General features: G+C 53.9%; 1 protein-coding gene across 1 annotated transcript; it reads left to right on the plus strand.

Moving 5' to 3' along the window:
• The first annotated feature begins 125 nt into the window (after positions 1-125).
• On the plus strand, positions 126-12,588 carry AQP7 (aquaporin 7). Its single transcript, XM_065878740.1, has 7 exons — positions 126-176; positions 4,537-4,654; positions 10,491-10,614; positions 11,023-11,160; positions 11,370-11,488; positions 11,721-11,938; positions 12,292-12,588. Exons 1-7 carry the CDS (start codon positions 151-153, stop codon positions 12,542-12,544), a joined length of 996 nt encoding a protein of 331 aa, XP_065734812.1. The 5' UTR covers positions 126-150; the 3' UTR covers positions 12,545-12,588.
• The last annotated feature ends 4,404 nt before the right edge of the window (positions 12,589-16,992 follow it).

The following is a 16,992-nucleotide window of genomic DNA, read 5'->3' on the forward strand; positions in this document are numbered from 1 at the left end:
TTGAGGGGTTGGCACTGGCAGCAGCTGTCCCTGTGGCTTCTTCCCTGGGGGAGCTGAGGTCTGATGAGAATGAGGGGCTAAGTTCTGAGCCACCCAGCCCTAGTGACCTCTCTCTGGCTCCACAGCATCTAAAAATCTCAAAGACAGAATATGACTCAGGCCGACAGGAAGAAGCGGTAAGCATCCCACCCATTCCCCTACCCAGCCCTTCCGTCCTGCACCCAGCACACCCCCAGGGCCCTCCCTGCCCCTCTTTCAGCCTCTCCCTCATGGTAGCTGATGCTCCCAGACTCCTTCCTTCCCACCCCGTACCAGCCCATGGGGCCCAGAAGAAGGATCTCTCCCACCTGTGCCCATAGCCAAGCATGGGCTGGGCCCTGGGCTGAGGGGAGGCTCAGAAAGACCCAGATGAGGGTCAAGGATTTGGGCAGTGGGTTCCAGCTGCCCCTGTGTAGGTTGTGCTCAATTGAACTGAACTCACCACCTCTCACCCGCTCAGGCTCAGGTCTCTTTGGGGTGAAATAAAAGCCAAAGTCCTTGCAATGGCCAAGGCCCTGCCTATCTAGTGCCCATTTCCTCTCTGACCTTCCCCCACCCCACTCTCCCATCCTTTCCTTCAAACATGCTCAGAGTCCTTAAGTGGCCATCCCCCCTGCCTGAAATGTTCTTTCTGCAGTTCCCCACAGGGCTTGCTCCCTCCCCTCCTCCCTGTCTTTTTTGTTTTTAAAATACATTTATTTATTTATTTATTTATTGGCTGCTTGGGTCTTCGTTGCTGCGCACAGGCTTCCTCTAGTTGCCGCCAGCGGGGCTACTCTTCCTTGTGGTGCATGGGCTTCTCATTGCAGTGGCTTCTCTTGTTGCGGAGCATGGGCTCTAGGTGAATGGGCTTGAGTAGTTGCGGTGCACAGGCTCAGTAGTTGCGGCTCGTGGGCTCTAGAGCGCAGGCTCAGTAGTTGTGGTGCATGGGCTTAGTTGCCCCGCGGCATGTGGGATCTTCCCGGACCAGAGCTCAAACCCGTGTCCCCTGCATTGGCAGGCGGATTCTTAACCACTGCGCCACCAGGGTAGTCCCCTCCTCCCTGTCTTTGCTCAAATGCCACCTTCTCAGTGAAGCTCACCGACTGCCCTACTCAGTCACTGCCCACCCCCTTTTCCTTGCTCTACCTTTTCCCGTAGGATGTACTACCTTCTACCACACAGATGACCTACTTAGGACATTTCATCTTCTGCCTGTCAGCTCCACATGAGCATGGATGTTGGTCTGCTTGTGTGCTCTTGGATAGAGAGAATGAATGGGTCCCTTCTGTGCCGATGACATCGCTGTCTCTGCCCAGGACTCTCATAGCGCTTTAGACCCTTTTTCCAGAGACTCACTGGTCCTGCAGGCAGCTCAGTCCCAGCTGAAAACAGCCTTCTCCACTCCTCTCCCACCACTTCCCATGGTCTCAGCTCAGTCAAGGATCCCCTTCTCCTCCGATGCTCAAGCCAGAAGTCAAGGCCTTGTCCTTGCTATTCTGTCCCCCACTAACCACCTCATGTCCCTCACATCTAACCACCAATCTGCTAAAATATGTAAGATATCCTCACTCCCACATCTCTACGCCCTCACAGCCACTTTAGGCCACCACTTGCCCATTCTTCAAGTCTCTTCAGGCCTTGCCTCCCACCCCGGGGCTTCTTGCTCTGACGGTGTTATCCATCTCCTCCACTGGATGAAGCCATCCAAGGGCAGAGACTGGATTTTTACTTTTCCCCCTTGTGCCTGACTTATAAGTAGCTGCTCAACAAACATGTGTTGAGTGGATAAATATTGGTTAGCCGGTTAAATGGTTGGCTTGAGGTTAGTTGGATAGTTTGCAGCTGGTTGGTTGATTAGATAATTAAACGAGCTGGTCAATAGGAGAATCAGTTAGTTGGTTAAGTTGCTAGGTTGATGAGTCAAAGGGTTGGTTGGTGGGTTGTTAGATATTTAGTTCCTTGGTTAGCACATATTACTTAGGTAATTACCTCATTGGCTGTTAGTTTCTTGGTTTGTAGGCTAGTTTTCTTAGATGCCCTTTATCATTCTATACCCTTCCTTGAGCTCTCTCATCTATGCCCACGGGTCAGATAACCATCTATGACATAGTGACGTCCAAATGGGTATCTCTAAACAAGACCACATGACCGGCAGCCTCCTTACTGGTCACCACCACTTAGCTGTCTAGTGAGCTCCTCAAACTCGCCACACCCAGAAGGGGACCCCTCATTCTCCAGCCTAAGCCTGCAGCTTCTCTCATGTGCCTCACACAGGCCATCGTGCTGCTCTAGCCAGAGCCTGGGGTCATCCCTGACACTTCCTTCTCCATTCTCCTCTCTAATAAGACACCAAGTCTGTCGGTTTGACTGTCTTCCTCTCACCACCGCCACTGCACCTTCCTGGCTCAGGCTGCCATCACCTCTCAGCCTGTCCAATTGCTCACCACGCCTCTACTCATGCTCCCTTATTCCTGCCTCCAAAGAGGAGACAGTGCTTCCGCTTAAATCCGTCACCCCACGGCCCTCTGGGGCGAGGTCAGACTGCCTAATGTGGGCCATGAGGCCATCTGCCCCTCTCTGCCCATCTCGTGCCACTCTCCGTTCTCTCTCTGCAGCCCATCCTTATAGAATTCCTCTATACATCACACATAGTCGTAGCTGCAAGCCTTTGTCCAAGCATTAGCCCAGAACCTTCCCCCAGCATCCTTTGATGCTCCTTCGTCTGGCCGGTCTTGTATTCTCGACCTTGTATTTCCTCTGGGAGAGCCTCCTACTCCCTCCTCTGGGTCATCTGCTTCCTCCCTGCAACCCCATAGTGCCCACTCTTAACTGTGGCAACACTCTTTACACTTTTAAGTAACTGCTTAGTTAATTGTTCATCTTCCTAAGAGCAGTGATCATGCCAATGTTCTTTACTGCAGTCACTGAACACAGTAGGCATGGTAGGCATTCAATAAATCTTTGGTTCACTAGCTCCTTGGTGGTTGTCACTTACTGCGTCCTGCCTGCTTTGTGGTGAGGAGGAAGGGGCCAGGGTTCCAGAGCTCTCTTGGTGTCTGTGACTTCCTGCTTTGTCTACTGCCCCTCTGCCTCTGTGGTACCTTCCCAGGACTGTTCTTGAATTCCTGCTGTCTCAGGCTCTTCTTCAGGGCTGAGGAGGCATAGGGGCAAGGCAACCCTTATATGATGCTGCATGGGAGCTGCAGCTGGATGGGAGCCAGTGGGCCGACCATCCAGGCAACTCTACATCCCCCTCTATGTGCTCAGTCCTGGGTTTGTTTCCCTGAAGTAAGGAGACAGCAAGGACTAGGGTGGGTGAGAAATGAACATGGGGTCTCAGCCAGAAAAGTGGGAGGGGTTCTATCCATGCCTGGTTTACATTTCTCACTCCCTTACTCTCTGCTGCGGTGAGGCTGGGGAAAGTCAGCAAGCTGAGGCGGGGTGTGGGTGATGTTGCTGACCCCAGCGGGGTGAGGAAGGTGAGGGTCACTCAGCGTGGGAGGCGGGGGAGGGTCACCAGTCTGAACAAGCACTAAGGCTGCACTTAGAGGCATCTGCACCCCACCTCCTCCTTAGCCTCCGGACACCGTCTCTTTCCTCACACTCAAGTCCTATTCCCCCACCACCAACAGAAGATAGAGCCTCTAACTCACTTTTTCATCCATCTATCCATCCAATCATGCACTTACTAAACAAACGTTTATCAAGCCTCTACCATGTGTCAGGCACTGTGGGAAGTTCTGGGGATCTAGTGGAGAGTAACAGATGAATTCTCAGTTTTCGTTCATTCGACAGTGTATATTGCACACCTACTATGTGCCCGGCACTGTGCTAGACAATGAGGATACACCAGGGAGTAAGACACAGTCCCTCCTTTCCTCTGTCCCCCCGTTCATTCGTTCATTCATTCACTCCCTCACAAGCATTCATTTGTGTTGACCTTGCTTCAGAGCCTGGTATATTCTGCTGTCCCCGTCATCTCTGGCAGAACCTGGGGCATGCTTCAAGCCTCAGTGCTGTTTCTAGAGCCCAGGAGCAGACTTTGCCACAACTGTGCTGTTTGCAGAGCCTCACTGCTGCCAGCTCCTGCCTGATGCCTTACCTGTGTCCCCAGAGCTCTGGCCCCAGCAGACAGGCAGACAGACAACTGAGCTCCACTCTCCTGCCTGCTCTCTCCCATCTGCTTCTCCCCTGAGGCTCTTTGGCAGCACAGATGGCGCTCACTGGCTTCCCAGCTGCCTCCTCTGCAACCTGGCCTCATTAGTGCTCGCTTCTCAATGGTCCAGTCCCCTATCAGGAGGAAGAAGGGGCATGATCTGGATACCCCCAGTCCCTCTCCACATCCCTGGGACTCTCACATGCCTCTGACCCCAGCAGTACCAGCTGCCCTGGGCAAGAGGAGGTGTGTGGAGAGGCCACTGGGTTACCCATTAACTCAGCCATGAGTTGAAAACCCGATGGACTGTACGTGCGCCTGATCTCATTTCTGCCCATGGGCTCGGGCTGCTGCTTCAGGTCCACCCGCATGTCCAAGATGGTCACACCGTCTGCAGTAACAAGGATGCAAACAGTACTGCAGAAGGAGATGGTGCGCGAGTTCCTGGCCGAGTTCCTGAGCACATTTGTCATGATGGTGAGTGGGTGGGTGGCACAGGGTGAGCAGGCTCTGAGGAAGGGGCCTCAGGAAGGTAGGGCTCAGTAAGGGCAATCCATGACCCCCTCCCCACCGTTGGGCCCTGAGTCACACTGTCCATTTCCCGGCCTCTGAGCTAGGAGCCTGAGGGAGAAGCATAGGAAAATAAGGAAAGCTCTGTCTCTCTCACCAAGCCTTTTTGGGAGAGAAAGGGCTCATGGTACGTGGGAGCAGAATGAAATCCTGGGCTGCTTGGGGATGGGTGGGTCAGGGGGCATGCCTGGAAGTGAGGAGAAGGGAAACAAAGAGCAAAGAGATTGGAGAGGACATTGAGACTTTGAGAATTAATCCTGAGGGCAATGGGGAGACGAAGGTTCTCAAGCAGGGGAATGATATGGCCAGATTTGGATTTTAAAAGGAAATTCCCGGCGCAGTGTGGAGCCTAAGCCGAATGGGCAAAGCTGGAGGCAGGGGAACCGAAGAGGCTGTGGCAATGACCTAGGATAGAGGTAGAGAGGGTGTGGAGAAGAAAGCACACATCTGAGAGAGTTATGGAAGAGGGAACCTGCGAGCAACAGATGTGGGGTAAGTGCTTAGGGGACCGTTCTGCGGAGCCTGCGGCCCAGCGCAGGGCAAGGCATGAGGTCAGTTTTAATGTGACCAGGTGAGATGCCGGGGAGAAATCTCGGGGGTGGTTGGATATAGAGGTCTGGAACTCTAGAGAGTGGCTTGGGCTGGAAGTAAAGAGTTAGACTACATCAGAATATGAATTGTGGTTATAAAAATTGTCCAGTGAGAATGTACAGACAGAGAAAAAAACGGAGTTGAGGACAGAGCCTGAAGAATGAAGAGGAGCACACAAAGGGGCCTGAGAAGGAGTGACCAGAGGGGTGAGAGGAGAGGTGGGTGGGGGACCAGGTTACATAAGCGGCGGGGTCCACAAGGAGGGAGTGGTCTGCAGCGTGGGAGGCTGCAGACAGGCCAGAGAAGTGAGTGCTGACGCCTTCTTATAGAGTATGGCAACCTGGAGGTCCTGGGGCACATTGGTGAGGGCTCTTTTAGTGGATCATGGGACAGAAACCATATGCAAGTGGGATGTGGGTTTTCTTGGAAACTCCCTGTCCGTCCACCTGCGTTGGCCCTGCCACTTATCCCATCCAGCCTCTGCCCTTAAGCTGTGGCCATGCTTGTTTGCACCTTACGAAGGCCCAGGTCCATGAAAAGAAGGGCTAGCCTCTGGGAAGGGAAGTGAAGGTGTCGGGAGTGTCCCAGAGGTGGCAGGGGGCTAGGAGTTGGGGGGAGAGGACAAGTGTGGTTGTGTGTTCGTGTGTGTCTGTGCGTTGAGTCACGGTGTAGGAGACAGTGGGATCCACAGAGCCCTGGAGACTCTGGACACCTAGGTTCTTATACTGATCATCCTGACAGTGAGTCACCAGCTGGCCTTGGACAGGTCTCTCTGTGGCTCAGAGCCTGTCTTCTCAGACATTATTAAGTGTGTTGAATCGGGCCTCCATGGGCTTTGGAGCTGGGTTTGAATTCCGGCTCTGCTATCTTCTAGCTCTGTGATCTTACATAAGCATCTTAACTGTTCAGAACTTTACTAATATCGAGCTGGCCAACTTTGTGAAGAAGGTCAAGAGACCGACACCCAGTGCACACAGGACATATGTGTTGGTTGCTTGTCAAACTAACAAGCGCTCTCAGCTGCTCTCCCCTCCCTGCCACTCGCTGTCTCCCCGTTCTCCATTACCTGCCCTCCTGAGCTGTGACACCAGCATCTGGATCCGCTCTTGCCTTAATCCAGGGCAAAGTAACTCATTTATGACAAAACATTCCAGCCCCGTGAGGGCTGTTAAACCTTGGAACTGTGGAGGCGGGAGGGTGCCTGCTCAGAGAGCTCTTAGGGAAAGCAAGCACTGACCACATGCATTCATGCCTGCCCACTGCCCACGTTTGCGTTTTTCTTCCTTTTATTGAGATTATTATAGAGCACCTACTGCATACCAGGCACTATAATGCTAAGCCCTTATGTGCAGCATCTTCCCAAATCCTCACAACAGCCCTGTAAGGGAGGTACTATTATCCCCATTTCACAGGTGGGGAGACTGAGGCTCCGTGAGACAAAGTCACTTGCCCAAGGTCACATTTTAAGTTAAGATGAAATCCAGTCCAGTCTAATATCCCTGTCTTGACCCTTCATCGCTATGCTCTGTCCCTTAGCTTAGCTGCAGATTTCTGACTGTCCCCCAGCTGAGGTAAGGCCCTCACTTTGGGTAGTTCAAGACCACTCTCCAGGCCTCTGTTTCCCTTGGGAGCAGAAACATTTGCCATTCAGTTGCTGTGAGGATCGAAGGGAAGTTACCCTTGTAAAAGAACTTTGTGAGGTTCATGCTCACAGAGGACATCGTATTGTTGTTATTTTTAGGTGTCGGGCCTGTGTGCCAAGAAGTGGTGGCTTTTTCAGTTGACAGGAAGCTCAGTGAGTCATCAGCACAAAGCTTTCGCCAGAAAAGCTACAGTGACCTTGGGCCCCATTTACTGCCGACAAGATAAGGGAAGCAGACTGTTCCACTCAGTTCCACTCTGTAACCTCCGGGGCTGTTGTCCTCCGGGCTGGGCCCGTGACTATTGGAGGGACCTGGACAGGCTGGGCCACGTTCACTGATCAGAGAGGGTGGGCGCTGGTCTATCAGGGCCCTGGAAAACCAGCTGTAGTTGTGAGTAGTAGGGCAGGGGTTGCAAACTCGTGCTGTGGGGCGCCAGAGAGAGTCACCTGAGGGTGGCGGAGATGGTGGCTAATGGCAGAGTGCTGACCTATGCTAAGACGTGGCTGCCACCACTCCAGCCGACTGTTGCCATGCCACGTAGAATGCGGGCCACTGTTGTAGAGCTTCTGATTTTGCAAGAGAAGCTGGAATTTCTGTGCTTGTGTCAAGACCAGGCTACCCAAACAAAACGTGTGCTGGACGGCTTAGGTCTAGGGGTTGCCAGTTGGCAACCTTGACACAGGAGATCATGTGGGGTTTATTCACTCATTCATTATTTTTAGTATATGGTTTTGAGCTCCTACTTGGAAATGGGGACCCTTGGTCTTCAGACCCTCCATGCCTGCTCCAGCCCCTGCACCTCCTGACCCCCCAAGCCTGCCAGCCTGGCCTGGCCTTGCTCCCCACCCCCAGCGCTACTCAGACACTTTGCTCGTCCTTTCCTCTCTCCTTTTTCTTCAGCCCCTCCCTCTCTCAACCTTAACACACTCAGGTCTCTCGACCTAAAACAACAGAACACAGAACATCCCTTCATTTATCACACTTGCTCTCCCTCCCTCCTCAGGTAGGTTCTCAAAGGCATGTCTACCCTGGTCCTTTCAACTGTTCACCACCTACCCCCCCTCATACTTTCTGGGACCTGGCTTCATCAGACCCCATGGCCTGATGACACAGTGCTCACCATGCTATTCATGACCACTGGATGGTCACACCCAAAGGGATGTTTTCCAGGCCTTCTCACGCTTGACCCAGAGTCTGCACATGACCGTGTGGGCCACACCCTTCTTGGGAAACTCTGCTTCTCCCTGGGGTCCAGGGTACATTCTCTTTGTTCTTCCATTTCAACTGGTGCTCCAGCTGGGGTTTCTAACGTCCACCCCTGAGGGCTGACGTTCGGCCCTAGGTTCAGCCCTCAGCTGCCCACTCACCCTGCGCCCTCTCCCGGGTGTCTTCATCCAGCCCGACGGCTTCAACTGCAGCCCTTGTGTTCACAGTTCTTCAGGTTTTCTTTTTTCAAAAACTCTAGAACTGTTCAAAGGAAATACAATATGAGCTACATATGTAATCTAAAATTTTCTAGTAGCCACATTAAAAAGGTAAAAAGTGACAGGTGAAATTAATTTTAATAGTTACTCTATTTAACCCACATACCCAGAATGTTACCAGTTCTACATGTAATCAATATACAATTATGAATAAGATCTTCTACATTTTCCTTTTCCTACTAAGCCTTTGAAAGCTGGTGTGTGCCTTACACATACAGTAGATCTCAATTTGGACTAGGCACATTTCAAGTACATAATAGCCACATGTGGCTCATGGCCATCATATTGGATGACACGGGTCTAGACTGATTTCCAGCAGTTTGGACATCTAGAGGTCCCTCAAAGACAACATATCCAAAACACATAGACTTTTCAGAGGAGGTGCCATCTGAATGTGGTCTTTTTTTTTTTTTTCTTTAAATAATTAATTAACATTTTGGGCTGCATTGGGTCTTAGTTGTGGTGCGCGGGCTTCTCTCTAGTTGTGGCGCAGGGGCTCCAGAGCGTGTGGGCTCTGTAGTTTCTGGTGTGCAGGCTCTCTAGTTGAGGCACGTGGGAGAATGTAAGCTGAGTTGATTGTGTGTGGGGGAGGAGGGAGAGGACATCCAAGTTTCTGGCTTGGCCAACTGGGATGGGGGAACATGGGATGAAGATCACATTTTCTGAGAGATGGTGAGCTTTCAAAATAGAGCTGGAGATGCTTGTGAAGCACCCCGGAGACTTCCAGTGGGTATCTGGAAATAGGGATCTGGCTCCCAGGTGGAGGTTTTGGGAATTAGTGCATCAGGCATATCTGAAGCTCTAGCCCTGGTAAGAAAACGCAGGAGTGACTGGGGTGAGATATGAAAAGGGCCAGGGATAGAACCCTGGGATCATCTGTATTTTATGAGGCAGATGAAGGAAGAAGAATGTGGGAAGGAACTGTGGACCGGGGGAGGCTACAGAGGGAAAAGGAAAACCAGGAGAGGGAGATGTCATGGAAGCCAAAGAGGAGGTACTTTCCAGAAGCACAGTGTGGGTAAGGGGGTGAAAGTCAGCACAGTCAAGTGAGACGATGCCTGAAGGGAACTTTGGGCAATGTGGAGGCTGGAGCCCTCGGACAGAGCGCAGATGTCAGTGACAGTTGGAAGCAGAAGCCGGGCTGAGGAGGGAGGGCAAGGGAAGGGTTAAAGGAGCCAGCCAGCGGGTCCTTCCTGGAGCCTGACTGACATGGGAGGGGGCGTCCAGGAGTCCACCGGTGGACAGGGAAGCCAGGCTGAGGCGGGAGGCTTCACTTTCAGGAAGGAAGAGACCGGAGCGTGTGGCAGCCACTCAAGGGGAGTGTGGAGGATACAGGCCAGGGGAAGGTCTCTGCAGACAGAGAGGTGGGAGCAAGGGCCAGAGCTGAAGGGAAGGTGGATATAGGGGCAGGTGGGTGTTGTTGAGTGAGGGCCTCCTTTTAGGTCTCTAACCTCCCTGTGAAGGGGGTCAGTGGGCCGTGTCACCTGCTGAGATCTGGTGCTGGGGCATGGGCAAGAAGTTCAGGAGTGACGCCCGAGGGCAATGGGAATGAGGCTGGCTCCAGGGCTGAGTGTGTGGGACTCTTGATGGTTGGAGGTTCCTGGCAGAGTCCAGATGTGAGGCTTGGAGATTCCTTGAAGAAACTCCCCTCAGGCTAGGCTGAAATGTGAGAAGCCCTGAGGGATCGAATCCACACCAGCCCTGCTCTCTTGGAAGCCCTGCCTCCTCCAGGCCCTTCAGGTGCACCTGGAATCTAGGGACCTGGACATGCCCATGAGAGCCCCTCACTCCACTGCCCCGCCCTGCCTCCTTGCACAGCCCTCACCCAGCTCTCACTGGTCGTGTCTGAGCAGCCTTGGCAGGGGCAAGGGGGAGAGGTCACGAGGAGGGAAGTCTCTGGAGGAGGGGGGCGGGCAGAGGGTCCCCAAGGGCAATGCCGGGGAGGCCTAGCGTGGGAGGGGCCGAGCGCCACTCTGAGGTTGGGGCTCCTGGGCCGGCAGCTTCCTCAGAGGCCCTCTCCCACAGGTGTTTGGTCTCGGCTCCGTGGCCCACATGGTTCTAGGAGACAAGATGGGGAGCTTCCTCGGTGTCAACTTGGGTTTTGGCTTCGGAGTCACCATGGGAGTGCACATGGCAGGGAACATCTCGGGTGAGTGGGCTGGGCCCCGCCTGACAGGCAAGGCCAGGTGTCCCCTGCTGGCTCCTGCTGCCCACTTCTGGCTGTCCCCTTCTCCAAGTCAGCCAGCATCTTGCCCTCACGGGCCGCTTGGAGGGAGAACACCCTGAGCCCTTTTCCTCTGCCCAGACGCTTCACGAGCCCCCTTGACCCCTTGTTTTTACTAGCTGGGTCAACTTAGGCAAGCGATTGAACCTCTCCATCCCTCACTTTCCGTAATGGCTAAATGGAGATGGTGGTGCCTGCCTCGCCGGGTCCTTTTGAGGACTGAGTGAGAACGCTCCTCGAATGCTAGCCGTTATTATTGTTGCTGTCGTTGCTCTCAGTATTACTGATTATTGTTGTTTGTTTCTACGCCGACACACTTGACCCTCCCTGCAGGGGCCCATATGAACGCAGCCTTGACCTTCACCAACTGTGCACTAGGCCGCATGTCCTGGAAGAAGTTTCCCGTGTATGTTCTGGGTCAGTTCCTGGGTTCCTTCCTGGCTGCTGCCACCATCTACCTCCTCTTCTACAGTGAGTGTCCCGCCCTGGGTTGTCCATCTCTGGCCTCAGCCTCCTCCCCTGAAATATGGGCTGATCCAACCGAGTGTCCTAGCCTGTGAAAATGTCTGGGAGAGAAAAGTCTTGGAGGTACTCCCTGCCCTCCATCCTACAGCCTCATCTCTGAGGCTGCAGTGGGGTTTGGCTGCGGGCAGGTCTATACTCAATCTGTGTTTCCACAGCCGCCATCATCGACTACTCGGGGGGAAGTCTGACAGTGACTGGTCCCACAGCCACTGCTAACATTTTTGCCACCTACCTTCCTGACCACATGACCTTGTGGAGGGGCTTCTTGGATGAGGTCAGTGGTCCAGGGTGGGTGCCCCTCCTCAAGCCCTCCCCCACTCAGGAGGGGGCCAGCAGGCAGCCCCTCATGGTGAAGAGGACAAGAACTCTGGATGGGGACTTGTCCTTGTGCCAGGACATGTTTCTGCCAGCGGGTTTGGGCTGGGGGCACTGCTGAGGCCCTATGGCTTGGCTAGGGGTCCCAGGTGGCTGCCACAGTGTCGGCTGCCACAGTGTCTGCTCCCCAGGTGTTAGTGACAGGGATGCTTCAGCTGTGTCTCTTAGCCATCACGGACAAAGGGAACAACCCAGCACTGCAAGGGACACAGGCCTTGGTGATCGGCATCCTTGTTGTCATCATTGGAGTGTCCATGGGCATGAACACAGGATATGCCATCAACCCCTCCCGGGACCTGCCTCCACGCTTTTTCACCTTCATTGCTGGCTGGGGCACACAGGTCTTCAGGTACTGCCTTGTCCAGCCCATTGCTGTGAGTTTTCTGTAGGCTTCCTATATGTGGAGGGGTGGAGTAGCCCGGGAGCATCCTGCAGAGCTCCCAGTGGCCTGGGGAGGCAAGAGCGGGTCCTGACTTTCCTCCAGACTCTGCTCCTGGACTGAATGTCAACCCTGCCCCAGACCCGCCTCTGTCCCTGAATCAGGCTGAAGCTGATCGGTGCCCCAGGCTCAGGGGCAACCCCCGGGCTAGGGTGGGGTTTCTCCTCTACTCTCAGGCCCTACTCTCTGTCTCGGCCTGAGGTAGATGCAGGTGCCATGCTGGGCATAGGCCCCCTAAGCAGGCCTCTTCCTCTTGCCTGCAGCACCAAGGACTGGTGGTGGGTGCCAGTGGTGGCCCCACCCCTGGGTGCCTACTTAGGTGCCATCATCTACTTGATCTTCATTGGCTCCAGCATCCAACAGAAGCCCCAGATACTGGAGACTCCCTCGACGTATGAAGACCACGGAACACCTGTGTTGCCCAAGACTACGTCTCACACACCCGTGACCTCTTCCCTCACCCCTGTCTCTGTGTCCCCAACAACAGACCTTCAGTCCTGTCCCACCCTTAAGTGACTCCATCTGCCTAGAGCACCTCTAAGTAAGACTATTTTTGACCCCATCCCCATCCCAATAAAGAAAGCCTTGTCCCACAGTGGCAGCCCCGGTTCCTGGGTGCCTCCTGTGGTTGGGCTTCCCTCCTGGATTCTTCCAGGAGCTCCAGGGTTATGCCATAGCCCAAGGCTGAGCATAGAGCTGAGAGGCCTCTGACTCCTTCTGGCTCTGGGAGCTGGGTTACCCCTGGGGAAGAAAGTGGAAGGGACAACCTGTGGCCTCGGTAAGAACAGGATCAGATCACAGGACACTGGACACAGAACAGTGGACTTTCAAGCACAGGGTAGGAGGGGATAGCTTGGGGGAAGGGACACCAGCTAGCAGGTGGGGGTCAGTTCTGGATACACCTTGAGTGCCCTGGGATAGGACTCTACACTCTCCCTCAGTTCTGGCCAGTTCTCGGACCAGGCAAGGCACGTCCCAAGTGTGTAGGTCAGAGTTCTCAACCTTGTTTTCATTATCGCCCCCTAAGGAGCCTTTTAGACATTTTTTCCTTAATCACACAGTATTTTAAATACCACAGATACACTGTATATCTGTTTATGTACTGTACACATATCTTTGCTTTATACAAAAAAAAGTAAGATTAAAAAAATCTCTCCCTTCCAAGGATCCATTTTTTCTCCCATGGGAGTAAAGTCTCCCCCACCCTTGAAAATGCCTGATGAAGACTGAAAGGAGGTAAGAGACTAGGCTCCTCTTCCTTCTTCCTAGGCCAGAGCTCTCCCACAGGAAGGAGCTCCAGAGTTGGAAAGGAAGATGCGGAGAGGAAAATCCTTCCAAAGGGCACAGGAAATGGTCTCGTAGGGTGCAGGGGGACAGGTGTAGAGGTTGGGTGGCGGTGGGGCAGCCAGAGTCCACTGACCCCGGGGCCCAGTGGAATCATCTGTGTTCTGGGACTCAGAAGGCAGCATCACCTATGGCTCCTGTCACTGCTCGTGCATTTAGCCTTCCAACAATCATGGAGCTCCTCCTGGGTGCAGGCCCTGAGGATGAGGCTGGGTCTCTGCCTTTGAGGGGGGCAGCACCTACTGGGGACAGGCAATCACAAGGAAGGAGCTAAGTGGTGAAGAGGGGGCTCGTAGGCCAGCCTCAGGAGGAGACAGAGCAGAATGGGGGTGGGGGGGGTGTCCTTCCTGGGGCTGGCTGCCACACTTTAAGGTAGGAGGAGACAGCGGGCAGAGGAGGCTGAGCTTTCTTCTGGAAATGTGGGCATGGCGAGATGAGGTTTAGAAAACCCACCTGAGCTGCAGGGTGCAGGATGCTGGAAAACAGGGAGACTGGGGCCTGCAAGGGAGTGTGGTGTGAGGCTGCTCCAGAGGAGTGGCAGGGCAGCTAACAGGTCAGCGCTGGTGGGCGGAGAGAAGGGATTCACCTAATACCAAGGAGGTAAAACCTGCAGAACCTGGGCTTGGACTGGAGGAAGGAGTGGGTGAGGAAGAGGCGGGGGCCAGGGCTCACTTCCAGTTTCTGGCTTGGGCCCGGGTGTTGGAGATGTCCCCACTGAGCGTGGGGCGTGGGAGAGGAACTGGTTTGAAGAGGAAGATGATAAGTTATATCATGGACACATTGACTTTGAGGTGCCTATCGGACTTGGGCAAGAGGTGTGTAGGCTTGGGCTTCCCTGGTGGCGCAGTGGTTGAGAGTCCGCCTGCTGATGCAGGGGACACAGGTTTGTGCCCCGGTCCGGGAAGATCCCACATGCCGCGGAGTGGCTGGGCCCGTAAGCCATGGCCGCTGAGCCTGCGTGTCCGGAGCCTGTGCTCCGCAACGGGAGAGGCCACAACAGTGAGAGGCCTGCATACCGCAAAAAAAAAAAAACAAAAACAAAAAAAAAACAAGGTGTGTAGTCTTGGGCAAGTTACTCAGCCTCTCTGGGCCTCGGTTTTCTCATTTGTAAAATGGGTCTAATAATATTACCTGCCATTTGTGTTGATGTGAATATTCAGTGAAATAAAGTATGTACAATGCTGAGGATGGTGCTTGGCACAGAGTAAGTGCTCAATAAACCATTATGCTTTTTGTGTGGTCTGGAGCTCAGAAGAGAGTTGAAGCGGAGATTGGGGAAACTGTGGTTGTGTGGATATAGCTGGGGCCGAGGAAGGGTGAAAGAAGGGTCAGTGAACAGGGTCCTGGGAGCACAGCCAAGAGGCAGCTGTGAGGTGGAGTGGGCCTCTCAAGAGGTTTGGTTGACGAGGGGCACAAGCTGGGTGGTCAGGGGACACTGGAAACATCCCAGATGTCCATCAACAGAGGAACAGATACATTGCAGTCTAGTCACATATAGTGCAATACGATACATCAGTGAAAACTAAGGCACAACAGCTACCTGCAACAACACGGGGAAAGTTTGGAGGCATAAAGAGCGAGGGAGTACGATACCTTATACCATTAAAAAAACAAGCAAAAAAATGGGACTTCCCTGGTGGCGCAGTGGATAAGACTCTGCACTCCCAATGCAGGGGGCCCGGGTTTGATCCCTGTTCAGGGAACTAGATCCCACATGCTTGCTGCAACTAAGGAGCTGGTGAGCTGCATCTACGGAGCCTGCCTGCTGCAACTAAGACCTGGCACAACCAAATAAATAGTAAAAAAAAAATAAACAAAAACAACCAAAAAGGAATATGTTCTTTGGGTGTACGTATGTGATAAAACTACTTAAAAAAAAAAAAGAAGGGATGCTTCCTCCATGGAGACAGAGATGGCTGATAAGATGGGGAGGAGCATGGGGGCAAGCTATTAATAATTTCCTAGTTCTGGAGTTGGGGTAAATTTTTGGGTTTATTATGTGATTGTGCTTATAACATATAACTGTGATATATATTCATTCATAGGTATCATGTATTCTAAAAGATGAAGAAGAAATAGCAATAGCATGAAAACAGGTGGTGGGAAGAGTGACAGGTATGGGACCCACTGAGATTAGGGGGCTGGGGGTGCAGGGAGGAAGGAGAGACTTGAGTATGTCTGACATCCCACGGTGGGAGGAGCTGAGCCAGGGAACCAGGGCTGGGAGTGGCTAGGGAGGGGCCCACAGCTGGAAATGCCAGCCAGCTGCCTCCCTCCGTGACCTTGGGTCTTTTCCCCTCTCAGCCTCAGTGACCCTGTGAACACAGGGTGGGTGGCCACTCTCATTCCTGGTGTTCCAGAGCAGTGTGACCCTAAGGCCTCAGTCACAGATGGGAGGGGCATATACAGGCCCCAGGGTTCTGGTTCCTACCCTCCTCTGCCCCACTGACCATTTCAGCCTTCTGGCATCCTCATGTTCCCGGGAGGTGGCTTTGGAGGCAGGCCAGCCAGGCAGGGGTCTGTCCAGAACCCTTCCTACTGTCCACTGCTCTGCTACAGATCTATACTAGGCCCATTGCCCATAACCTCCTGCAGACGCTGATCCCAGTGTCAGGCTCAGATGAACTCGGACCCTGGTCACAGAGCACTTCTGTGCACAGGGCACACACCCCTTTTGTTCTCTTGGCAGACTTAGGTTGACAGCCTACAAACGTGCCAGACACCGTTCCAGAGCCGAGGATGTAGGCACAATTAAGATGGAAAATGTCCTTGTTCTCAGGGAGCTGACATTCTGTGCAAAACATGTGGTGTGTTTGTGATACACACTAAGCAGGAAAAGCGGGAAACGAGGATAGGAATTGTGTGTGGGAGTGAAGACTGGAGGGCTGAGGAGGTAAATGAGTAAAGAACTGAAGGGGGTGAGGCAGTGAGCCATGTGGACATGTTGGGGACGAGCATGCCACACTGAGGGAATAGCCAGTGCAAGGAACCTGAGGTTCGAGCTTGGAAGGACCATTCCTGGAATGGAAAGAGTGGTGGAGTGGAAGAAAACAAGGCCAGAGGAGTGTATATGTGGGGGGGTAGGGTGAACCCAGACCAAGCCTGTGGAGAGGTGAGGCCAAGGCTTGGGGCAGAGGTGAGGGAGGTCTCTGGAGGAGAGAGGGAGGTGCCACTACAGGAGGGAAGGAAAGAAGGGAGGGAGGGAGGGAGGGAGGGAGGGAGAGAGGAAGGGAGGGAGGGAGGGAGGGAGGGAGGGAGAGAGGAAGGGAGGGAGGGAGGGAGGGAGAGAGGAAGGGAGGGAGGGAGGGAGGGAGGGAGGGAGGGAGGGAGGGAGAGAGGAAGGGAGGGAGGGAGGGAGGGAGGGAGGGAGAGAGGAAGGGAGGGAGGGAGGGAGGAAGGGAGGGAGAGAGGGAGGGAGGGAGGGAGGGAGGGAGGGAGGGAGGGAGAGAGGAAGGGAGGGAGGGAGGGAGGGAGGGAGGGAGGGAGGGAGGGAGGGAGGAAGGGAGAGAGGAAGGGAGGGAGGGAGGGAGGGAGGAGGTGGGGCGGGTGTGGCGCCTAACGGGTCCCTGGTCTGAGTTCTGCTCACACACAGTCCCTCCTGTAACCACTCCCTGGCTGGA

The sequence above is a fragment of the Phocoena phocoena genome, chromosome 6 (genome assembly GCF_963924675.1).
Source record: "Phocoena phocoena chromosome 6, mPhoPho1.1, whole genome shotgun sequence".
In the NCBI taxonomy this organism is placed as follows: domain Eukaryota; kingdom Metazoa; phylum Chordata; class Mammalia; order Artiodactyla; family Phocoenidae; genus Phocoena; species Phocoena phocoena.